Source organism: Quercus lobata, chromosome 10, assembly GCF_001633185.2.
Source record: "Quercus lobata isolate SW786 chromosome 10, ValleyOak3.0 Primary Assembly, whole genome shotgun sequence".
In the NCBI taxonomy this organism is placed as follows: domain Eukaryota; kingdom Viridiplantae; phylum Streptophyta; class Magnoliopsida; order Fagales; family Fagaceae; genus Quercus; species Quercus lobata.
The window spans coordinates 5,055,873-5,081,584 of record NC_044913.1 but is presented as its reverse complement, the minus strand read 5'-3'; the positions used below and the strand labels follow the sequence as shown (position 1 = coordinate 5,081,584).

Sequence of the window (25,712 nt, the reverse complement as noted above, 5' to 3'; positions counted from 1 at the left end):
TTGATGTTATTGCAACAAAAAAAAAATCATTAAAATAAACATTTTTTGGTTGTATTGTAAAAAAAAATATATATATATATATTATGGTACTATTCACAAATTAGATTATAGTAAAGAAATTAATTATTTAGTCTTAAAATTTAGTCGCAAATTAATGTCACAGTGTCATTACTCATTATCCCTCATTGATTTAAGAACTAATTTAATTTAATAATAAACAAACCATTGGTTAAGTATGGAATAATAATAAAACATTGAGTAAACAGATAAATTTTGTGGAATGAGTGCACTAATATCTTCATTTTCATTAAATTTTGATTACATTGATAAAGAACTACCACTCCAAATAGGAAGAACTGAAACCTAAATCCTATAAACCTGCATTCACAAATGTAAACCCTATAAGTTGCCTCAAAATATTTCCAATAGAGACATGCAATGTTTAAATCTCCACCCCAACTATCGATGTAAAAAAAAGAATTCAATATTTTTCCTTGTAAAATATTGCAATATTTGGTTATTTTATAGACAAAATATAAAAACACTAAAAGTAGTGTAGTAATTTGATCATACTATATATATATATATATATATATATAGTGTTTTTACAAACTAAAAATTGCATGATATAGTTGCTAATATTGATAGGCACGTTTCATGCATACTAAAAAAAAAAGCAAATATTCTTCAATTATTATTATTATTATTTTACATTCTTGATTGCGTGTTACTAAATTTATTTTTCATTTTTGTTGGACATTGTTTCAATTGTTATAAAAAAACTAAATTTTACCGGGACTGAACTACCTAAACCATAAACCTCCTTTTTTCTTTTCTTTTTCTTTTTTTCACATACCTAACCCCTAAAACCCATTACGCTCCCATCCACCTTCTTCTACTCCACCTCCATCTTCTACGTAGAAGAAGTCTTCTACCAACCTCTTTGAGAATTCTTTGATCATTCTTCAATAGTCATTTGGTGACCTTCACACAACCTTTAAAATTACACTTTCGAACGAGGACACTCAAAGCATGGACTTTAGCTTCATTGGAGAAAAGAAGAACGGGAAATTTCTTGACATTCTCTGCACTATCATTGGCTCATTGAAAAAGAGCTATCAATTTGTGGCTGTGAAGTCAAGGCTTCACGATAGATTTCGTCGAAGCTACGCACAGACGACAAAGTTTTTGGAATTCTGTTTGGGACTTGGACGACGGTCTTCTTGGATGATTTGTTGGGAGCCATTGTCGTTGGGTGGAGATGTGTTGATCTTACGCTCTCCGTAATTCTCTCTAGCCTAATTTTCTCTCTACAAGAAGAGTATGAATCTTATTGAATGTTCAAGTATGCTTTATATAGCATGTAACACATGCATACGTATAGATACATTTGAAATTAAACATAATTTCTATCATAAAAATTGAAATAATTAGTCAAATTATTATTTTTTAAATAAACATAATTAGTCACATATTAAAATTCTTATCTAAATTTAATACTACTTATGATCATTTTTTTTTTCTAATTTTTAATAAGATAGAACATGTGATGATAGTGATTTTTATTGAGTATATGTACTTGATTTTTTTTATAAAAAAATTTATAGTTCATTAATATTAGATTCTTAGTATTTTGCACTTATTAACTCACTTGGCATAAAGATCAAAAAACTTAAGTGGACACATGGCACAAACTTAAGGGAATGATTATGGTGTGATCCCTATATAAATTTAGACACATGACACAAAATTGGATTCTAATTTCAAATTCTAATTGAATTTTCTCTAAGTTTTGCCTATTAATATATACTAGCTTGTAACCCCATGCATATGCATTAATACACTTAAAGATATATAATAAGATGCATAATATAATTCCTATATATATAATTTAAATACTATTAATAGTCATTTTTATATTTTATTAACTCTTTAAAAAAAATTTATAAGGATATTATTAGGTATAAAATGTAAATTGTTCGTGTTTTTTATTATTATTATTGTGAAACACTTTTATTTTTTATTTTTTTTTTTTACGATTCATTTAGTCTAGAAACTTTGATTTTTGTACTTAATAACTTACTTGAATGAATATTTATGATGTGGTCCCACATTTGATTCTAAAATTAAAAAATAAAACTCGTTAAGAATAAATAATTTAGGACACATGGTGCAAGATTGGAACTCTAATTTAGAATTATAATTTGAGTTTCTCTCAGCTTCATCTATTATTATTATTATTATTATTATTATTATTATTATGACCAAAAAAAAAAAATTCAAAAGACAAAGTAGTGTTGTTCGCTACCTTGTCGCGACCTAGGTAGTCGCGACCTGACTGGTCACAAAATGGTTGCGACTTGCCTAATGATTTAATTGAATAATAAATAAGTATTGATTTGAGAATCGTATAATGATTTAACTGAATAATAAATGAGCATTGATTTACGAACTAAAATAATAAACAAAGCATTAATTTAAGAATTGAATAATAAGCAAAATAAACGCATAAAGTTACACTAAGATTTTCATTAGTTTTCTTAAGAAGATAAGAGCAAAAAATATATATCTATTTCTTTTAAAATCTAAAAAAAAAAAAAAAAAATTGCAATTTGGTGAAGCCTTTTGGCTTAACCACGGCTTCTTCTTTTTTTCTTATGAGAAACAAACTAACTGCTAAACACACACACTATAATTATACTCTCACACCAAACTCAAACACATTACTTAATCCAAAGTACCACTACAAAAGGACCACAACTACAGATTCTAAACCCAACTTCTATTATATACTATATATGATATGATATGATTTACTTATATAGAAAAACTAAACCCTAATTTTAATTGGAGTAGAAAACCTAGATGCCTTATTACAACAGATAGGGGTATTTTAGATAGTTTAAGAATTTGTGTGAGAATATTTTAGTATGCAAAACGATGAAACCCTTGATTATCTTAGAAAGAACCGTTCCCAACCCAGAATTACCCAAAAGAGAGATAATAACAGCGTGTGCTGCCAATTGTTTAGCTTCTTTCTTATTTCTACCAAGTTCACTAGTATGATATAAACCGTTGAAAACCAAAGTAGACATGAAAACTGGAAGGAACCCTTCTTGTTCTAGCTTAAAAATATTGTAAGTAGGCTTCTCCAGGTTCATCTTGATAGCAAACTCATTGAGGATAGACTTGCAAAATATCTTATCCACACAAATATGAGGACATCCTTCATCCTTTATCTTCTTTGATATGTGTCCCAATGCAAGTTTGGCAACGTCTTGTTCAGCTGTTTTTCTAAGCGAAAAAGTGCTTGGAGAGGTATAGATGCATCCATCCACTTCCACTGTTGACCTAAACTTTGGTGCATGTTGTATTCCCTCATTTCTAGTTTGATATATTGGCATTTGAATGCCCGACCTTTGTGTGTATTCCTGCAGGCGATTCTTGTGTATCACCGATTCTGGAAGGCATGAAGAAGAGGATTGTGCTGCAGAGATAGAGGTAGACTGAGGCTGAGGCTGAGGCTGAAGCAAAGGCTGAGTTGAAAGCTGAGGCTGAGGAAAGGCATTGGAGCTCAATTTCTCAATTTTCAAGGGTTGAGAGGACGAAGAAGCCATCATCTATCTCCAAACAAGGAATCATATTATTAGTAGTATAGATAGATATTGAATATATGATCAATAGGTATTCAATGACTATTTAAAATTTAATACTATCCATATATTGAATAATGTCTTTGGTAATACTCATGTTAGTGTACATTATTAACTATATTGAATATATATTTATAACAATTTACTATTGATAAACAGTAAACAAATTTTGAATGCAATTGAATTATGGAACAATAATTGTGTGGTAGTCTGTTATTGAACTTGTTCTTCATCAAGTACAATGGAGTCTTGTTGTGTAGCCTCTTCTATAAATTCTTTTTGCACGAAGCAGCATCTTGTGTTGCAATTACTTCCTGTTTAGCACACAATGCTGATGGTTCAACATTGGATGCACCTCTTAAGTCGCCTTTTTGTTTCCTTCAAATTCTAGTTTCCTATCCCATTGCCTCACACTATTTCTTTGATTTTGAAAATGGATTGGAAAGTATTTTTTATAATAATTGAAGAGGTCATTCATATGTAGTTTTATGAAAATTGAGGTAGTTTGTTGTGAAAATATTGTGGATAATATACCATGCAAAAGTATTTTTTTCATTATTTCCCAAGGAACCGTGACATCTAAAGTAAAAGTTTTCAAAATGATTTTAGTACGCCAAACTGTCTAAATCTCTATTAGTAACTCTCGATTTGGCATACCTATTAACTTTTATTTTTGTTGCATATGATAAATTCACTTGTCCAAAAGAACTAATCCATAATGGTTGAAAACTCATGGGTCTTAATCTTTATAACCATATATAAAATAAATGGCTCAAATAGTACCATAATTTTGTAAAATAACATGAACTGTGACTCAGATAACCCAATGGTTCAAAAGTCAAGACCCATGACTTTTTTTTTTAACCTTCTTGGGGTAATTGGGTCAAGTCGGGAATAGTACTGGGCTATCTAACAATTGGGCTAATATAGTTATTGGTTTGTTTCGAAATTTGGCTAATTAAATGAATTTTCAAAAAAAAAAAAAATGAGCTTATCCTCTTTGCAAAGACTGATCAGATTAATTGCCAGGCCATTAAGGGGGTCTTCGATGTCTTTTGTAAGAAATCTGGCTAGTCGGTGAGTGAAGCAAAATCTCGGGTGTACTTTTCTCCCAATGTTGATCCTGATCTAAGGGAGAATCTAGCTGACACCCTTGGGTTTCGAACAACTCCGAACTTGGGTAAATATCTTGGTTTTCCCCTTAAGAATTCGGATAGGGGGCAGGGCTTTGGTTTTGTATTGGACAGAGTTAATTAGAAGTTGGCTGGTTGGAAAGCAAGTTTACTTTCCATGGCGGGAAGGAGGGTTCTCATTCAAGCTTCTTCATCCACCATTCCCACTTATGTTATGCAGAATGCTCAGCTTCCCGAAAAGATCCTTAAGGGTATTGATAGAGTTAACAGGAATTTCCTTTGGGGGTCTACTGATAGCTCTAGGAAAATGCACTGGGTTGGCTGGGAGAAAGTCACCACTCCTAAGGATCTAGGAGGCTTGGGGCTCTAATCAGCTAAGGGTAGGAATACGGCTCTCTTAGCTAAGCTTAATTGGAGATTCCACTCGGAGAGTAATGCTCTTTGGGCCAAGGTGCTTAAGTTGAAATATGGGACCAGACAACGTATAAATTCCAGAGATGAATCCAAGCTGCCAAGATCTTCAATTTGGAGGAGTTTGAAGAAAGGAGAGCTAGTGTTTAAAGAGGGCATGAAATGGATCCCTGGTCATGATAGCCAGCTTGATTTTTGGAGGGATAGTTGGTCGGATTTGGGTCCTTTAAGGTCCATTCTCCACGCCCAATCCCCCTAGATTCCTCCAACCTCAAGGTGAAGGATGTCATCTCCCCCCATGGCTGGTTATGGTCAGCCATTCCTTTTGATTTACCCCCTGAGATTAAAGAGAGCATTCAAGCTGTTCCATTCCCAATTGCAGCCAAAAATGTTGATAAGCTTGCTTGGAAAGGGTCCTCCAAAGGTGGTTTCAACTTAAAGGGTGCCTATAGACTTGCTACTCAACCATCAGAAGCAAATTCCTTTCCGGGCTCGTGGATATGGAAATCAAGTACACTCCCTAAGATCCAAATGTTTATTTGGAAGTGCATGAGGATGTGGGTTTGGGTGGTGAAGCGGTTGTGGGTTTAGGTTTGTGATTTTGGTGGTTGGGGATTGTGGTGGCTGCCGATTGGTGGTTTTTTTTTAATGGTGGTGATGGTGGTTGGCATTGGCTAGCCGTGGGTGTGGCTGTGACTGGAGTTGCTTAGACTGAGAAGAAAGTGGTGGAAAGAGAGAGACACAGTGGTAAAATAAAAATAATATTATTTAAATGAAGTTGTAAAAAAAATAGAATGTTTGATGTTGGGTGGATTGTAAAGTGGTATGCTAAAATTAATAAAGCAAGATTTTGATGAGAATGCTCTAATAAGTTGTTAAAAAACTTATGATATGTATTTTATTTTCTCTTATAGTTTAAAATAGGAGAAAAACTAAAAGTTTTGTAACTCAATCGATACATTCTAATGTTCTTGATGAAGATATTTATGGCTTCAATTCATCTCCTTCATTATAACTATCAAATTTATAACTTATGATATATAATTATATATAAGCCCTCCATGGAGCGGTAAATATTTTCTTTAAATAGTAAAAAATATATTTTCACCTATGAAAAAAAAAATTTCATAACCAAATAAAATCATATATAATTTTAATATAAAATTAATCATAATAAATGTCTATTTTATATATATATATATATATATATATTTATTTATATTTATATAATTTCAAGACATGGGCCTAGGCTTTTAACTTTTAAGTTTAGCCCATGAAACTTTGGTCATAGATTCAGTACATGCGATTATGAACGTGTTCTTGTGTTGTATCTTGTTAGTATTCGAGAGGCGGCAAAATTTCCTCAGACATTGAAGCTCAGCTCGGCTAGGGTCAGGGTTTCGCTTTTGCTTTCGCCGCCGCACCGTTCCTCTTCGGCTCTTCAGGTTCGAATTCCCTATCTCCATGTAACCTCAACTCAATAAAGTTTCAATCTTTAACTGAAACATTTTCAAAAAATAATTGGGATATTTGATTCTGTTTTGTTCTATAGCTTGTTTACTTCTCAGGTTTTGAACTTTTGCTTTCCTTTGGCTGAAAATTTTGCAGTAGATTTTTTTTTTTTTTTTTTTTTTTGGGTTTATTCTATTTGGTTTTAGTGTTTGATTCAGAGTTATATATTTGTTTACCACTCAGGTTTTGAGCTTTGCTTTTCAAATTTTTGCTATGACTTTGCTTGAAGTGATAATAAAGGCCTCGGCAGATACTGAGTCAGTTGCTTCCGAGTCAGAATACCCTATGATTCTCAACCCAGATGATGTTTTGCTGAGGCCTAAACTTGAAGACCCAAATCCCACATTGCTTGTTAACCCTGTTATCGGTTGGCAAATATCTCAAACCGATTCTGAAGTCATTGAAATGGGGAAAAAGTTCTATACTAAGCTAAAGCGGAAGCTCAAGAACCCGATAGATTTTGATAAGGATGAGTTTTTACTGATCTTGAATCAGTTTCATGAGAAAATTAGGGACAAAGTTGGTGTTTCCATTGGGATTGATTTGTCTGAAAGTGGGTATACTCGGGCCTGGATTGAACGGCTAGGGTCTTTGACGGGTAAAGATGTTGCTGGTTTGGTTTTGGATGGGTGTGTGGATTTTGAAATTTGGGATTTGGTCGAGGTTCTGATTGTTAATGGGGTTATTGATCATTCTTGTTATTCGAATTTGGTCAATAGACTTGTGGCGAAGAAGAGGTCAGACTTGTTATGTCTTTGTATTAAGCATGCATCGGATCTTGGGGCATCTGAATTACTCGCCATTTTGAAGTATTTTCTTTGTCCGGCGAAAGATGCTTATGACAGTATGGTGGATATGAGGAAAGAATGGGAGAAGCAGTTTTTGTCAGCAATTGAGAAAGCAAGTGAAAGGAGTGTCACAGGGAAGAAATCGCGTTTAGCAAAGGAGGCTTCAATTTTGCTTATGATAGCACATGACGGGTTCTCTGCATCAGAGCTTTGTTTGCACTATCTGCTGGCATCCTCAAATATTGATGCAGTGACATTATCGTCATCAATTGGAAATTTGAATGGTAAAGAGATGATGAATTTGATTCGGTATTTGGGGAAGTGGTTGAAGAAGTATGAGCAATTTCCTCAAGCAATTCCATGTCCTGAAGCATCACATAAGTTAGGTTTGAAGTCCTGCAGTTGGATTCCTAAGCTTGAAGATGTCATCAACTGTGCTGGATTGGTGCTGGATGAAAAATTTTCTTCATTGATTTTGCATCCAGAATTCCATGAAGAGCTGAGATCAATGGGGGAAGTGGTTAGTTGTTTAGCATCGGAAGCTAGACTATGTTGTTTAATGGCTGATGTAGCTGATAGATTGAAAGTTGAAGTTTGACATGCTTGGACATCAACTGTGCTGGATTGGTGCTGGATGAAAAATTTTCTTCATTGATTTTGCATCTAGAATTCCATGAAGAGCTGAGATCCATGGGGGAAGTGGTTAGTTGTTTAGCATTGGAAGCTAGACTAAGTTGTTTAATGGCTGATGTAGCCGATAGATTGAAAGTTGAAGTTTGACATGCATGGACATCAACTGTGCTGGATGAAAAATTTTCTTCATTGATTTTGCATCCAGAATTCCATGAAGAGCTGAGATCCATGGGGGAAGTGGTTAGTTGTTTAGCATTGGAAGCTAGACTATGTTGTTTAATGGCTGATGTAGCCAATAGATTGAAAGTTGAAGTTTGACATGCATGGAAATATAAATTTTTGCTAATATTGCATCATGCTCCTGGTATTGCATTTGCAGAATTGATAGTATGCTATTAGTTTTTCTTTTCTTGGAACAAATTGAAGTTTTTTCAGACACTTCTATATGGATGTTATTCGTGATTGGTTTGTTAGGTTTAGTCTGCATTTTGAGATGGCAGTCTATACCCGAGTTCTGATGTATACAATGGGAGGAATCTTAGATAAGATTTAATTCTGTCTACAAATGTATACTTTTTGTGATGAGTTAGTATGAAATTACCTCTCCACTATAATCTCAGAAAGTGACAAATATTAACTTGCATCCATCCATTAAATGAGCCTCTCTTGTGCCACTATTAGCCTCTGCCTTAATATTCTCTCACGTGGTTTGAATGTGGATTCTTTTTTGGTTATATTGAAAATCATTCCAGGGAGAAGCACTCTGGATTTTTTCCCCATGAGTTCTTTTCATTGGACGAAGTGATTGTAATAACTAATAAACGATTTTTTTTTCTTCCCCTGGTATTATGATAATATGCTACAGAAGCAACTATCAGTATTACAAAATCGAATAATCAGAGAATCTGAGTTTCAAGTTTATCTTGTACCAGATTAAGAGACGGTTCTGAGGAAAATATTAGCTGCTTCTTGTTCTCCTTTATTTTGGCATGAAAACAGAATGATTGTCAAAAGGGTGTTCCTCCTTAAACAGCTTTACAGCTTTCCAAATGCTGGCTGTAGTTTGGAGGTTGAATCTCTTCCAAAAATCTTTAATCCTATTGTCCCAAATCCCAATACATGATATGTTAACACCTGATGGGAAGATTTCGAAGTACAATAAATCTAGTGACATGCTCTTATTATACACTAATTGATGTAATGATTTACTATGACTGATATATAATAAAAGCAGTGTCAATGATTGTACCAAATGTTGTCCATTAGCAAATAATCGACCAATTTGCCAATGACACGCGTCCAAGATAAATTGAAATGCTAAAACAAGATCAAAGAATGAGGAAGAAAACCAAAGGGTTTTTTGAACTAGCCGAGTTAACTCATATATATAACTCATTGAGTTAAAGACGAGTTTGAACATTTGGTGAGACCCTCCAATGGCTTATATATGATCAATTTAGTTTTTTTTTTTTTTGGGAGCAAAATATATGATCAATTTAGTTTGTTATACATATATAGCATTTTGCATGGATAAAAACTCTAGTAATACACCCAATACCACCAAATGCTTAAGCTGAAAGCTTAAACATTAACTTATGATTAGTGCATGATAATCCCAGTTTTCACCAACATCTAGCGGTGATCCCATGTGTAAATGATTCAATTCAATCACAACACCCAAGCATTTTGAAATTGGGTATGCATTGGGTTACGAAGGCATATAACCATTAACCTTTAGATACAAAAATGACATGAAACCACTAGTTATTAATTATTGGTTACTGGGAATAATGGATTGTGGGTGAAAAATAATGCAAATAATGCCAACTATAAGTAGGAGCTAGAAACCACTACGATTACAATAACATATTACATGCACAAACATGAGTGCATAAGGCACCATATGCATGATTAATGGTTTTTGTTAAAACTCAACTTTGTCATTCTCCAATGAAAAAACAACACTTTATCCAATAAAAAAGCAATACATGCCTATCTCCACCACTATAAAAAGATGATGAAGGACCTAAGAAAAGATACTAAATCCCTTACTACGATGGAATATAATGTTCTTCTCGCCTTCTTTCTCTTTTACTCCTCCATTGTAAACACACATCTCTAGTAGAAAATAATAAATTATTCAACTAACTTGAGCCCAAGTATTTCTCCCTCTCCAAATATAGAGTTTCCATACTATAAATCTATGTTTTCATTTTCCTTTACGTTTTTATTTTCATTAGCTTTACCTTCCTAATGGGAACTTCCCATTAAAAATCTATGTTTTCATTTTCATTAGCTTTACCTTTCCAATGGTATGTAAATGTCAAAGTAGTAATTTAATGCTTTACTGTCATGTACAATGATTAACCTAAGTGAAAGTGGTGTTATTTTAATTACAACAGACCATATAAACAATTATGAAAAATATTGCCTCCCCATCGTTCCTCTTATCTGTATTATGAGTTACATCCCCAAGTCATTTTAATTGACAAAAAGCATTCAAATCGACCACTCAACTGATTCGTCAAAATGAGCTTTCTCAGCTTTATGAATCATTTTTTTTGAGATCTTAAGTCAGTTGTCACACACAAAATGTGCTCTTACTACATTGTATCAAAAGGTAATTGCGTTGAGCCAGAATGAAAACAATCAAAATCAGTATATTGAGACAAATGAGAGGACCAATGTTTAGCCAATTTAATCCCCCCTACCTCCACACACCCACGCAGCCACCCGGGGAAAAAGAAGAAATGGATATGGCATCTCAAGAAAACCAACAAGCTTTAAAGAACATTCCCGACTAAGCATCCTGCTGGAATTCTTCTTGAAAATTGGGGGGCCTTCATAAACCCACAAGCTTCAAAATCACAATGTCACCAACTCAGTTTTCTGAGCTAGTAGTGGGGTTTGCATGAATCCACTAACTCCAAAGTGGCAACAGCATTCAGGTGCTCAAAACAGAGACACTACTCCAGTTCCCATCAGAAACCTTCTGTGAGCGCAAAAACTCGACCTGCTAAAGGTGAAGGCAAAGCAGATACAGCTTGTTGAATTTCCTGACAAATCAAAGTACCAAATTAACAATATAATCAATATCAATATTATATATAAAAACAGAGATCTCATGTTAGAAAGTATGAGGCTGTGCCATGTGGAGCGTTCCTAGAAGTTCTCTTTATTTAGTTAGAATTCTAAATCAACAAAGTTTGCATTTATATCAAAGTATTAGTTCATTAAATTAGCCAATAGTGTAAATGCTTATATTAATTATCTATAGTTGTGCATTAATTATTTATATCAAATGAATTTATATGATTATTTTTATAAATTCTATATAAGAGATAGTTTTTAGTTGGAATAATAATAATAAATTTAGATTATGACATTCTTACTCATGATTAGTTGCTTTGACAACAATTGACACAAGAGCAATAAAAAAAATTAAATGTTTGTGAATTCACTAAAATAAATCTTAGTTTTTTTAAATTTCCTAACTCCTTTCAATCACATGTAATATATATATATATATATGTGTGTGTGTGTGTGTGTCTGTGTGTGTGTTTAATATAATTTTTCTACATTTATATGAGAAACAATAATTGAAGGATATATACATTTTTTTAGTAGGCATGAAACATGCTTATCTATATTAACCACCATATCATGCAATTTTCAATTTGTGAACACACACACATAGTATGATTTCTATTTTGTCTATAAAATAACTAAAGATTACAATTTTTTACAAGTAAAATTATTCAAAAAAAAATTTATACATCGATAGTTTGGGGATATGAATCATGAATATCTCTATTGGAAATTGAGGTGTCAACCGATTAACTAACAAGATTCTTGGCAAACTTATTGAAATATTGGAGAAAACTAATAATAAATTACACCGCACATTGTGCGGGAATTTAACTAGTTACCATTAAGGAGACAAAAGGAAGACCTTATAAGATACAACTGGACCATCCCATACAATACACCCACAATGATTTACTAAGTTTATCACACACACTATTGCTCTGTCAACTTTTTAAATGTATGAAGGCTTAATAGCAGATGACGACTCTTTTTAGTCAATATTACCACCCATGCCCATGCTTCTGTGCTATATGGCAACCAATGAGTTAATTCACTTCTTGGTAGTGGGGGGTTGATCAAATAGAAGAGATAATATCTTGCTGATAGAACTAATTTGCTGCTAGAAGAGTATCAAGAACTCATTATGTGGGCTGTAACCCTGTGACTGATCCACTGAGGAGACTTTAAGAATAAATTAGACAAAAGAATTGCTTTATATAGTACCTCAGCTGTATGACGAGCTGAAAAGTGGATTAGAAGAATTGCTTTGTTCTCAAATCTTTCTGCATGACCTATTATCTGGTAAAATCTCATAACAAAAACACAATAAGAAACCCAGGAAGGTGCATCAGACAAGACACAGGCCAATAAGGAAGTGCATGCAGCATGATAGTTTCCAAAAGAAGAGTTTAACAACTAAACCTCAGATATATGTGTGTGTCCGTAATCTCTTGCACCCTCCACTTGAACCGAGTTATCAACAAAGGTGCACTGCATGAAAAGATTATGTAAACAATTAATAAGGGCCTCACCCACAATGCAAACCATGACAGATGCTCCCAACAATTTTGAGCAGTACAACCTATGTAGATAGTAAATATGAGTGACTTTGTGCATGTGTCTGTTAATACATGCTTTTGTATTATATTTACACACAGAAGTGTTAATGAGATACTCTTGTTGACCTGGTATCTGCATGAGCCAAATTGCATGAGTGATCAATATTTAATACCACAAAATGGGGAAAAAAGGGGAAATTTTCAGTTGATACTTCCTCTCATTTGGTCTACATGATCTAAAGCAAGTGTGTGTTAGTGAGTTTTGAGAATAGCAATCTATCACAAATCCACCTCTCATTAATTACAGTGCAATACGTTCCATTGCAAGCCACCAGAAGACACCGACTACAGATTATATAAAGAAAAGACGCCACATTTATATCACTCTAGACTACAAAAACAAACAGCAAGTTAGCGACCAGAGTTACTCCATTCTTTTCTTATCCTTATTTTCTGATAAGTTTGATCACAGTTACCTTTGACTGTAAAACTACAACTGGTGCAAGAAGTTAAAAATGGTCTGATAAAATTAAACCTTGATATACCAAAATGTCAAAGTATATGTAAAGTAACACAGCATAATCAAAGTAAATGCACCTCCATAACTAGAATTCTTGATCTTAAGGCATCAATGTTATTTTGGTCAACTATGAAGTCGGACATGGTATCTCCAGTGAAAGCAATTTCAGGTACTGTCACAGTGTATGTAATCTGCAAATAAACAGTCCCAGCCTTGTTTAATATATTATAATAAAGAAAATAAATAAATAAATAAAGAGCAAGGTCAGTAGAGACAGGGACATAAATTTCAAAAACAATAAGGCCATATTAACAAAAAAAAAAAATGTCAAAACCTTCTGAGCATTAAAAATAAAAGAGGAAAATAGAAGCCCAGCTAGATATTAGGTAAAATGGTAGAACTTTCCAAAGCAAACATCTATTAAAACATGTTCTGAGGTTTCAATATAATTGCTGAACCTTTTACATAAAACATGTTTTGAGGTCTCAATATAATTCCTTGATGTAGCAAAAGCCAAAAATGTATGTCTTGAAACTCAAACAATGCCCCCATAAAACTCTAAGCTTATTTTCCATATTTCAAACATATTTCAACCAAAAAAAAAAAAAAAAATTTGCATACAATGAAATAACACATGATAACAGAAAAGAAAACCAATATTCAAAACAGTACAGCATATCTTCCAACTGCAGATGCTATACACGGATTTTTAAACTTTGGAATGAAAGCAGGCGAAAATGATAAATTTTGGGATACTGTCTACTGCTTTTACTCATGGTCATGGCTATTTTCTCACATCCCACTTCTAGTTCTCTCCATATCAAATTAACAGGGGAAAGGAAGAATATTGCAGTCTGTTAAATTACCGATTGTCCCAAAAGCTTAAGCTATTAGGAAATGATGAGTTTAATTACTTAACCATAATTCTAACACTCCCCTCACTTGTGGGCCTAAACTTCCCCTTAGTAAGTGGGAGCCCAACAAGTGGGAATTTAATATTTTAAATGGAAGGTAGAGTGAAGACAGGGATCGAACTCAGAATCTCCTGCTCTGATACCATGTTAAATTACCGATTGTCCCAAAAGCTTAACCTATTAGGAAATGGTGAGTTTAATCACTTAACCATAATTCTAACATAGTCAATAAGTGGTAGCACAGTTGCATAAAAAAGTGCAATTTATTTATAAATAATCTATAAAAATTTGCAATATAAAGGTCCCCCAGAATGTAAAGGAAGCAAATTTCCAATCACATAGTATCAGTAAGAAGTTTATGATGGCAACTGTCAAGACAGACCTCCACACCTGATAACTTCAAATTCTTAATCTCGTTCCCAGGAAGGCCAATGTACTCCTGCTTAAGTTTCTGTTTTACAGAGTAAACTACATAACCCTGTCATGAATCATTCACAGTCAATAAATACTAAAGATAGCTCAAATTATATACTAATTCATCAGCATCTGAATGGAAAGCCATAAGAGAAAAAAAATTACAACTAATAAAGATACCTGGCTTGGAATGACATGGTACGTCTTAAAAGCTCTTACTTTAAGGTCTTTTCTCAAATAAAACTCTTCTCCTGAAAATAAAAGCTCTATAAGCTTACTTAAAACTACATTATGCGAAAGGAGAGCAGACGAGACCAACATTTTCAGTTGATGAAAGAATTCAATTCAAGATCAGCCATTACCAACATCCAAGCCAATTAGATTATGCTTCAGCTCTGATTGGTCCATTCTTCTGTGCACCTCAAAGAGTTGTTCTACATCTTCTTTTATACATGTTGGTACAATGATTGTTGGGGGCTTCATTCTGTATAAGCCACGAGTTGCAACATACATGGGGAGTCCTCCCTTTCAAGATATTAAGTTATAAGTAGAACTCAAGAAAAAGAGTCCATGTGTAATCTATACTAATTAATCTCTTTAGTGAGACTTAAAAGACATAATTTAGAAGTTTAAAATCAGCTAAAACTTGTGAAAGTATCAAAATCCAGATTAAATGAATTTCATGGAAATTTTGATAAATAATGCCATGAAAATAGGAGAAAACCCCTTTTTTCATGATTTTTCTTTCTGGAAGAATGGGAGCAGGGAGGTTGGAACTGTTTGATATGTTTAAATTCTATATTCAGACTATGTGAGAAATTCAAAAATTGTTTGCATTGATAGACATAGAAAAATATGCCATAACATTAGATAATGGTCAAAAGATCCATTACAATGCACACAATTAAAAAACAGAAACCTATCTTTTACATCTATCCAATGACGTGATGCATCATATGAATCTATCTAGGCACTAAAGTAGAGTTCTTCAGCTCTTAGTCATCTTGTAGTACAACATTAAACAGTGAATATATCTTCAACTACTTTTAGTTCCAAACTCATTCAAAACCCAGTACCAAGACAACAATAAAAGCTCCACAATGTTCCACACAACACTACAAATCATCACACTACTAGCACTATATCCTAAACCCAATAAAAGAAAACACAAATTACACAAGCAGTTACCTAGTATTTATCATCTAACCACACTAAATTGTCAAAAACTCGAACTGGCCCAATACAGAACAGTGCATACAAAACTAAATTCAACAGCCCCAACACCACCAAAATAAATAATAACAAAAACCCAGAACACAAAACGAACAAAGAATGAAAAAAAAAAAAAGTCAAAATTTTGCAATACAAAGAGCAAGAAAAAAAAAAAAAAAAAAAGTAAGCAAAGCACAGAAGGGACACTCACAATGTGGTCCATGTGGGCATGGGAGATACAGAGAAAGTCTTGCTGTATAGCTTGGTGGGGACAGCGACCAATATCAAAGGCTATATTGAGAGAAGGGAAAACTATGCAGGTTTCATGGCCTGCGATTGACAAACCCTTTACTGGGTACCCTTGTATATTCATAACACACTTCGTTTTGTTCGAGCTCTCTTTGTCTTCGGCCTGCCCAGAATCTTTGGTTCCAGTTTCCATGGCTTCAACAAACTTACTCACGGTCTTGGTCCACAAGACGAGGAGCTGGTCTGGGTTGCAGAGTCGAGGAGGTGGTATTACTCTCTCAACCAAACCTGAATCAGCAACTCACCTCCCTTGACAAACCCACCCACCATACCATGTTCCCATGGCAGAACCAGAGTGACCACAAACCCATCTTCCCTTTTCTTTGATTTAACTCATTCTTTAGTTTTTTTTTTTTTTTCTCAACAACACACAGAACACCACAAACCCACAATCACAACCCTCAAAAACACCAATTACAACCCACAAATACACAACTCACTCACAGATAGTTGCGGCAGAAATTTTGTTTTCAATTCTTCCTCTCCACCGCCCAAATGCTTCTTCCTGGATCGTTCTCACAGAAAATGGGTCTCGCGAAGAAGCAAATGAAGATTTAAAGAAAGAAAGAAACAGAAAAGAAATAAAGAAGAAGAAGCAGAGGGAAGAACTACACCTGAAGAAAAAAAAAAAAAAAAAGAAAAGAAGGAGAAGTTTCAAAGCGACGACGTTTTCACTGGTTCATCGTCTTTTTTTTTAACCTTCTTGGCAGAATTGGGTCGGGTCGGGTCGGGTCGGGAATAGTACTGGGCTATATAACAATTGGGCTAATATAGTGCTTTGTTTGTTTCCAAAAAAAGAAGAAGTTTCAAAGCGACGACGTTTTCACTGGTTCATCGTCTTCTTTCTCGTGCACTAAAATCAACAGCGAAACAAAAAAAGATTAGCAAGCATTGGCAGCGTGGCTTAGTAATGGAGGACAGTACGAAGAGAAAGAGAGAAATGGAAACCAAGCTTATCGAAAAGGTCAGCGAAGTAATCTCAGCTATAAAGAGCGCTAAGCACGTAGACGAAGTCGTTTGCGCACTTCATTCTCTCGCTCTTCTTCTCTTCCCTCTCGATTCCTCTCTCCTCTCAGGTCAGTCACCTTCTTCGTTTCCGTTACTCGTAAACTGTGCGAAGCGAACAGAAAATATCGAAATTCATGAAGTTCGCAACAAATTTGGATTAGTAGGACTGGTTATGTTCAAAGAATTTTGTTTTAAACGTCGATTTGGATTTAGTTTGTATGGACTTTGGAATAGTAATACGCTAATATCGAAATTTTGATTTAGAAATATCGAAATTGATGTATTTTCAACATTTTAAAATAGTAATAGAGTAATTTAGGCAGGTTAGTGTTTTAGGTTATCTTCACTTCTTCTTCTTTTTAAAATTTTTTTAAGCGTTAATGTTTTTGGAATAGTAAAACAGTAGTAATGGATTTTGGAATTGTAATACAGAAATATCGAAATTCATGATTTTTCAATGTATTAAAATAGTAATTCTATTTAAGGATTGATAAAAACATTGGAACTATTCCTTTGCACTGTTTGAGGATTTAATTTAATTTATTGTTTGAATTCATGCGAAATTGACTGATTTGCATGTGTATTATGGAATTGTAGGTAGTGTTGATCAGCGGTATAAAGAGCAGGTTTGTGCAAATTTGTACATGGAAATTTTGAAGAGGTTGTGGATTGTGTTGGTTTTCTTGAAAGGTCCATTTTTCATTTCTTTGGTTGCATTCTGCTTGTGGTGTGTGTACAGGTCCTAAGTGCTAAGGTACCTTCAGAAGAAAAGAGGAGGGAGTGGTGGCAAGCGTTCTATCAAGGAGCTGCATTTCCGACATTGGCTCGGTTTCTGTTACTTGGTAATGTGCTTGCTTTGTATTTGCATTGTGTTGTCCTTATATCATGATTAGGAAGTAATTAGGCGCTGTGTCTGTTTATCTTTGTCTACACAAACTCTTCTGTTTTTATATTACTGATTGCATGAAAATAAAGCCTGGTGGAAAACAGATATATAGGGAAAATGGAATATTTAGCTAACACTTTTTCTTTTCTTTTCAATGTGGCAAAACTTTGGCTTGGAATAGAATATCTATTAATTTTTTTGGGAAAAATGGAATTTGGGTTTTAAGGCCCGTTGGTTGTATGTGTAACTTACCAATTAAACAAGTTCCTCATTGAGAAATAATTATTTCTAGTTTCACTAATTGCAAAGAATGTATGCTCTCAAGTCCTTAGACGACATCATGAGTTAGAAGGTTTGTATAACTTAAAGATTCTAACTGATGGTTGATTTCTACAATTTGTTAGCTGTTAGATTTAGCACTTGAGCTTTTTGTAATTTCGTCATGTCCAGAGTGTTCGTCATCATGAACATGATGTTTATTTTTTCAAAACAAGTTCTATTACCTATAAAAAAAAATAAAAAAAAACTGATGGTTGATTTTCCAGAATTTAGAAGTATGTGGTGTTTTCTTTTTGCCATGTGTGTCTGTATTTTCCTTCTTTTTTGGCAGTCTTGTGATGCATGTCCCTGATTTCTTATACAGATTGCTGTTGCACGCAGATCTTGCTTCCAATTGGCTAGCTTGTTTCCCACTTTCAGCTCGTATACATGTCTATGATGTTTTCTTTGTTGATGGACTTGCCACTGAGGTTGTTCAGACCTTGGTTCCTTGTCTACGGCAGAATGCAACTGATGACCATGATGTTAATTCTGTCCACTCCAATACTGAAAGGTATGGGTTAAACATGCTTATATCCATAGTTGTTAAAACTGCAGTCACTATCATTTCCCAGTTGTAATTTCATTGTTTTAATGGACAGCTTTGTTTAGCTCTGGTTGCACATACTTGATTAGAAAATTAGCCAATACAGAAGACCATTATCTTACCAAGCTTTTAGTGGTGGTTGCAAAGCAATGTGAACATGACGAACGAATCCTCAATTCATATTGGCTGTTGACACCTATTATCACGATGGTTCATGACTAGGTCATTGCTATTCATTTTTACAAAACTACAGTTCAAAATTGTTTAGCATGCTGTTTCAGCTCTGCATCTACTTGCGTTGCCAGTTTTAACCCATTTGCAAATAGAAAATCATGGTCATTTTAAGAACCTGATATTAATTAGTATGTTGATAATGCCATTGTAAATTTCAAAGGACCTATGACTAATAGATTGTTATCTGGTGCAAGCACCTTCCTTTATGTTTTACACATAGTTCTCTATGTCTCTTGAGGACATGCTTTTGTTTTATCTGATACATGCCCTTACCCCTAAAATAGTTGATGTGGTACATTTGAATTCCATGTGTCCTCTTCATCAAACTCATAGGACTGAAAGTTTTAGATTTTTTAATGATTACTTGTATTAAAAAAAAGTCTAATGATTAAATTGTATGTTCAGGTATATGTACGACATCATAATAAATTATTAGTCAATCTGTTTACATCTTATTCAACTATGACAGATTACTTGTACTCTGCTTGCTGGAAAATGATGGGGTGCTCCATATGGCTAGAGAATTTTGGCAGTCCAAAAATTCTTTGAGTGAACGTTTAACGCCAGTTGTATCTAGGGTGGCGCAGATAATTGCATCTATTCCTGACAAAGCAAGATTGGGAGCCCCAACTTCACTCTCATCACAGTATCCTTTTTTCTCTTTGCTCGATATAGTGGGTTGTCCAAGAATGCAATTGTGCTTTCACAAGTTTTTGTCAAAATGATCAACGTATTTGAATGTTGTATTATCTACCTATCAAAAAAAAAATTTGTTGTATTATCCACTTTCTAGTTTTCACTATATGATATCCATACTTAATACACATCAAATATGTGTTACTGCCTTTAGTTATTGTTATTCTTAACAAGAGTACCACAGTTCGTTCTTCAAGCAAATTACCATTCAACTTCTTTCAGTAGCAGAAGAAAAGGATGAGAAACTATTTGATAATGGGACTCTCTGCAACAGAAGCGACATGGGTGATGCCTTGTTATTTGTTGGGGAAACATTTTCTCGCATTTGTCGACGTGGATCTTCTGGTAACTGAATTTTTTTTATTATAAAAATGGTGATGTGTGCATGTGTGTGCATATGCGTGACTGTGCTCATTCTCAATAAGTTATTTTTCTTTGAAAAGGTCACTATTTTACAATCATGGGTTACACAGTTTCTTAGTTTCATTTATCAAAACTGAAATCTCATGAAATCATAAAATCTCAATTCTGGATAAGTCGCTGATTAAAACATATGCGCAGGTTGTTACTGGAAGAAATTGGGATTTTGGGTTTGTGTAAGGAAAATGTATTGAAATGTTCATGCCTGTCTATATGCACTTGGTTATTTTGATGGAAGTAATTACCCTAATTGGTTGTAAGTAATAAAATGCTGCAGAATAAGACCTGCACCCTATTAAGTCTGTGGTAGTTGTTGCAGGCTCATAGTCCTGACAAGTATTACCATCAACATCCTTAGGTGTTAATCATCTCTCAAACACAGTGGCTGGTACAACTAGCTTATCCGAGCCATTAAAACCATCTCTGTTTTCGTTGATTTTGCTTTGGGTTTGATATAATGGATTAATTATTCTTCTATCATGTCCTACCAAATGGATTACAATTGCAACCAAAGCATTAAACTGTTTTTTTCCTTTTTTTTTTTGACAGACGTGATTTCAAGTGAAATAACTCCACAGGTTCTCAGGCATGTTCGGAGCCTTCTGTCATCAAATATTGATTCATCTGTAGCTGATGTATTTGAGTCAGACCCTGGTTCCCGATTTTGGTTGAAGATGATTGAAGCAATCAAAGATCCTTATGCTGTGGAAAGATTGTCTGAGCAGCTTCTGCATTATTTAGCTATTGAACATGCAAGTGATGTTGAAGCTTACTGGTTTTTTTGGCTATTATTTCATCAGACTTTTAAAAATCAGACATCAGTAAGGTCAGTGAACATGCTTTGTAGTTAATTTATGGCCAAGTGGATCTGGCAGCACCAGAGCTCTATGTGTGTTGAGTGTGTTGTGTAGATAATCTACAATTTGAAAATAGTGAATTGATTTTTCATTGTTGCATATGAAATAGAAATTGCATTTCTGTATGAAGAACTTGCAATTATCAATCTGCTAGTTCTTGTAAGCTGAAATCCAGGCCAGAGATAGATGTCCCACTATAGAATGTTTCTTCCTTGTTTTGATTTTTCTATGTTAAATAAATGTTTTTTAAATTAAGAGTGGTTCTTCAAAATTCTCAAATTTTGTATATTAGGAAAAATCTCTTATCTTCCCTTCAAGTTTTGGTCCTTTGACTACCAGGCAGTTCAAATCTTACCATTATTTGACAACAACATGAGTAGCCTTATCATGTTATGGATTCAGTCCCCACCCCCCCCCCCCCCCCCCCCCCAAAAAAAAAAACACACACACATGTAATTGATCTAGGGTGTTGGAACATGGTACCTCTCAAAAATTGGCTACTGCTAGATGCATATATATTTGTCTTTTAGGTTAAATTGTATTCAAAACTTGAAAATATACTGCCTTTTTTAAGGTTCTGTATGAAAGAACCACTAAATGCAAGTTAATGATTGAAGTAACTTGTATATTATTTGTTCCACAACAATGAAGTCCAAAAAATATTGTGCACATTTTGGAGTTAAATTAGGCAGACTCATTTAAGTGGTTCAAATGGTGTCAGCCATAGCGGATGCTAGTAAACTCAAAGCATATCTGCAATACCTGCCAATTGGGAGATACAAAACTCTCCAGTCTGTTCTATCCATGATTAACTCATCATACACAGAGTTTTAAGGCTTTCTGGCAGAATGAAGTTAAATCAAATATTGCTCAAATTCATTTTACTTAGTTTAGTTTATTTTATTTTTTACCATCTTCTGAGAACACATTGCTGTTGTGTTCCTGTTACAGATTTTAAATTCATAGCTCTTCTTTCTCAGGTCCATGTTTGTTGACAAATTTTTACACTGGAAAATATTTCCTATCTGTTGCCTGCGATGGATCCTTCAATTTTCTGTTCTTGAATGCCCGCCTGATGCTACTTCACTCACAAAAGGTCATAATATCCGTGGTCTCTTAGACACTGTGCAGCGTCTGCTAGCAGTGTGGTCTAAAAAGGAATATGTGCAATCAGCCCCAATGGAGCAGCAAACTTGTATCCTTTGTCATTCCTTTAAGCCTGTTGCTGAAAAATTCACTTTTATTTAGGGAAAATTCCTGTAACAGTACAAGTTGTAGAAGCCTCAACATTAATTAGAAAACGCTGGATATCATATGTTAATAAACTGTTTTTTTCTCTAACAAGCCCTGTGCATTACAGAAATCTTCATTTTTTTTTTCAAATTCTGTTGCCCCTTAATTTATTTTAGATTTATCTGCAGCTGTAGGCCTTTGCCTGGAGAAGATGTCTAAAAAGGACCTAGATGAGACTAAAGATGTGATGCACTTGATTCTTCAAGGAGTCAGCTGTAGATGCTTTTCCTCATTCTATTGGTATAGCATCATGTGTAATGTGACTGGTTGGTATTCCTCTTATTTCTTGTTTTATTGCTGGCAGGTAGGTTGGAGAGCCCTAATAATTTAGTTCGGAAAATGGCTAGCAGTGTTGCTTTAGCGTTCTCTAAAGTAATTGACCCAGAAAATCCACTATACCTTGATGATAGCTGTACTGGTGACATTATTGACTGGGAGTTTGGGATGCCTACCCCGGAAAAAAGGAATCTGGATACCTCAAATTGCAAGCAAAAGGATGGTCATGAAAGTAAAACATCTAGCTCTGCACAGGAAAAAGACTTCAAATATACCGCCAAGAATGTGATAAGCAACAATCTAAAGAGAAAAAACAAGAAATTATCTGAATTTAAGTTTGTCGATCCAGACGAGATCATTGATCCAGCGACACTAAATAATGAATCAGTCTCTGATAAAGATGATGATGATAATGCAAGTGAGAATTCTGATTCCTCGAGTGACTCATCTTTACAGCCTTATGACTTATCAGATGATGACACAGATTTGAAAAAAAAAATTTCACAGTTGGTTGATGTAGTTGCGGCACTACGGAAATCTGATGATGCTGATGGGGTAAGTAATTTAAATTCATCAGTTATGTTCTCTAAAGTTTTTTTTTAATGAATAAAAAAAATTCTTTGAAAGACTCTCCTGATAGTAAACCTTAAAATATCAGTTGTGGTACTGAAAAGAGCCACATTTCTGTGCAATTTGTGAGATCTCTTTTGGTAAAATTTCACAGAAGCCAATTATATCTCATCCACCACCCTATAAAAGATTTTAACGGAGTTAGTTTTACTAAGTGGTTGCAATTAACTAGTGAATAGGTTTTGGTGCAATCTCCTTGGTTCAACCTATTTCATCAAAAGTTGGTGAACCAAGTTGTCTTCTAGTTCATTAATTGCTCCTATGCAATATTGTAGGTGGAGAGGGCACTTGATGTTGCTGAAAAACTTGTGCGAGCATCACCTGATGAGCTTAGCCATTTAGCTGGTGATCTTGCTAGAACTCTGGTGCAGGTTCGTTGCTCTGACTTAGCTGTAGAAGGTGAGGAGGACTCAGCCGAAGACAAGAGGCAAAGAGCATTGGTTGCCTTGCTTGTCACATGTCCTCTAGAATCTCTGGATACTCTAAACAAACTACTATATTCGCCAAATGTTGATGTCAGCCAACGCATTATGATACTTGACGTCATGACAGATGCAGCTCAGGAGCTTGCTAATTCTAAAACTATAAAACCTAAACATCAAACAGGGCCCCTGATATCAAGCATTTCAGAGAGTCAACCGTGGTTCTTACCTAGTAGCAGAGGGCCTGCTGGAGTTAGTTCTTGGAAGGAGATCTCAGAAACTGAAACTTTGCTGAACTGGTCTACTCGTTATGAGAGGGAACTTCCCTCAAAACCTGGTCAGATCAGGAGAGGGAAGACACGCCGATGGAGCCTAAGATCATCAAACATTCAAGAAACCCAGATAGAATGGTCTCATAATAAGTTTCCCGTGTATGCAGCCGCCTTTATGCTTCCTGCCATGCAGGGTTTTGATAAGAAAAGACATGGTGTTGACTTGCTAGGTAGAGATTTTATTGTCCTGGGGAAACTCATCCATATGCTTGGTGTTTGTATGAAATGTGCAAGCATGCACCCAGAAGCATCTTCATTGGCTCCCCTTCTTCTTGATTTGTTAAGATCCAGGTACTAATTAAAATTCAGTATGTTGATATTTTGATATGATGTGATACCCTGGAGATGGTCAATATCTAATGGCTGGGTAGAAATGACTATTTGACCTGCATGTGTGTCTGTATAGAAGTGGTGTAAAAGTGAAAATTGGGTGAATGGTGGCTTATGGTGATTATTTCATTGCAGGTTCACCTTTGTATCTGTGCATCGTTTTGCATGTTAAAACTTAGGTGGAAAGTATTTGTTTATCTGTCCCTGAATCCTGTTGCTAATTTTCTGCAGGGAGGTATGCCATCACAAGGAAGCATATGTCAGAAGAGCTGTTCTTTTTGCTGCATCATGCATATTGGTGGCACTTCATCCTTCTAATGTAGCATCTTCCTTGGTTGAAGGAAATCTTGAACTTTCTATTGGGCTTGAATGGGTGCGTACATATGCCCTTCAAGTGATTGAGTCAGACACAGATAGAGAGTGCTATACGGTAAGCAATAAAAGGTCCATAGAGGCTCAAACTTTGTGCTTGCATTTTTCATCTTCACCATCTCTTTCATGTGGATAATATTGCCTGTGTGTTGAACTTGCAGATTTTTCTGAAGCTAACAGTCAAGTAGTAAAGAATATGCTATAATTAACATTGTGAAATGGACTTGCAAAAATCATTTCTTTGTTGTTACCATCCGTAACAACTACTACTAATTCGTCGGCTAACACATTTCCGAAAAGTTAGCTTTCATCATTATTATGCTTCGTGAATCAGTCATTCATGAAGTATATTCCTCTGAATGCTAGCTACTATCCTTTTTTGGTTACACGGTGATGTTTGGATTACCCATAAGAAATTTGAAGAACTCTACTTCTGCTGAATTGAGAACATATTCTGAAACCATGCATATGTAACTCCTGAGATATAATAGAAGTTTGGCACTTTAAGAAAACCTTTTTTTTTCTTGTTTCGTTTATTTCATCTACTGTGGAATTGTTTAAAATTTTATCCATGCTCACGTGACTGATTGGGTTCTTTTATTTTTTTTAGATGGCTATGACATGTCTCCAACTACATTCTGAGATGGCCCTACAAGCTACCCGAGCACTAGAATCAGCAGAAACTACATTCAAGGCAAAGGGTGTTGGTCTCCCTTCCAATCTCTCCAAGGGGACAATTAAAATCCCTCATTCAATTGTGGAATTTTAATTTTGTTAGTCTTTTCTTACATTGTAAGGTCTTTTGTACAGTCCCAAGCTGTTAATTCTAGGCTCGTGATATGTAGGCTTTGTTTGAACATATATTTTTCTTAAATTTGTATGATTGTTACATATATTTACATTAAAGTTATGTGAATTGTTTATCGCAAAAATTAAATTTTCTTAA

At 34.6% G+C, this 25,712-nt stretch overlaps 4 protein-coding genes across 4 annotated transcripts; 2 read left to right on the top strand and 2 right to left on the bottom strand.

Annotated features, from left to right (window-relative positions):
• Positions 1 to 2,873: 2,873 nt before the first annotated feature.
• On the bottom strand, positions 2,874 to 3,617 carry LOC115964244 (double-stranded RNA-binding protein 4-like). The gene has a single exon (XM_031083600.1). The coding sequence runs from the start codon at positions 3,615 to 3,617 to the stop codon at positions 2,874 to 2,876; it is 744 nt and encodes a 247-aa protein (XP_030939460.1).
• Positions 3,618 to 4,943: 1,326 nt separating this feature from the next.
• Positions 4,944 to 8,616, top strand: LOC115964243. The gene is made up of 4 exons (XM_031083599.1): positions 4,944 to 5,102; positions 5,405 to 5,754; positions 6,489 to 6,642; positions 6,893 to 8,616. Exons 1-4 carry the CDS (start codon positions 4,944 to 4,946, stop codon positions 8,093 to 8,095), a joined length of 1,866 nt encoding a protein of 621 aa, XP_030939459.1. The 3' UTR covers positions 8,096 to 8,616.
• Positions 8,617 to 10,650: 2,034 nt separating this feature from the next.
• On the bottom strand, positions 10,651 to 16,858 carry LOC115962560 (tRNase Z TRZ1-like). Its single transcript, XM_031081416.1, has 8 exons — positions 16,048 to 16,858; positions 14,987 to 15,149; positions 14,805 to 14,875; positions 14,593 to 14,688; positions 13,374 to 13,487; positions 12,640 to 12,708; positions 12,442 to 12,516; positions 10,651 to 11,186 (listed from the first exon to the last, which is right to left on the bottom strand). The coding sequence occupies exons 1-8, from the start codon at positions 16,276 to 16,278 to the stop codon at positions 11,112 to 11,114; spliced, it is 894 nt and encodes a 297-aa protein (XP_030937276.1). The 5' UTR covers positions 16,279 to 16,858; the 3' UTR covers positions 10,651 to 11,111.
• A 28-nt stretch (positions 16,859 to 16,886) lies between these two features.
• Positions 16,887 to 25,712, top strand: LOC115962559 (telomere length regulation protein TEL2 homolog). Its single transcript, XM_031081415.1, has 13 exons — positions 16,887 to 17,221; positions 17,751 to 17,779; positions 17,893 to 17,995; positions 18,700 to 18,871; positions 19,608 to 19,784; positions 20,019 to 20,179; positions 20,804 to 21,080; positions 22,092 to 22,306; positions 22,521 to 22,619; positions 22,709 to 23,235; positions 23,586 to 24,355; positions 24,626 to 24,824; positions 25,377 to 25,712. The coding sequence occupies exons 1-13, from the start codon at positions 17,056 to 17,058 to the stop codon at positions 25,533 to 25,535; spliced, it is 3,054 nt and encodes a 1,017-aa protein (XP_030937275.1). The 5' UTR covers positions 16,887 to 17,055; the 3' UTR covers positions 25,536 to 25,712.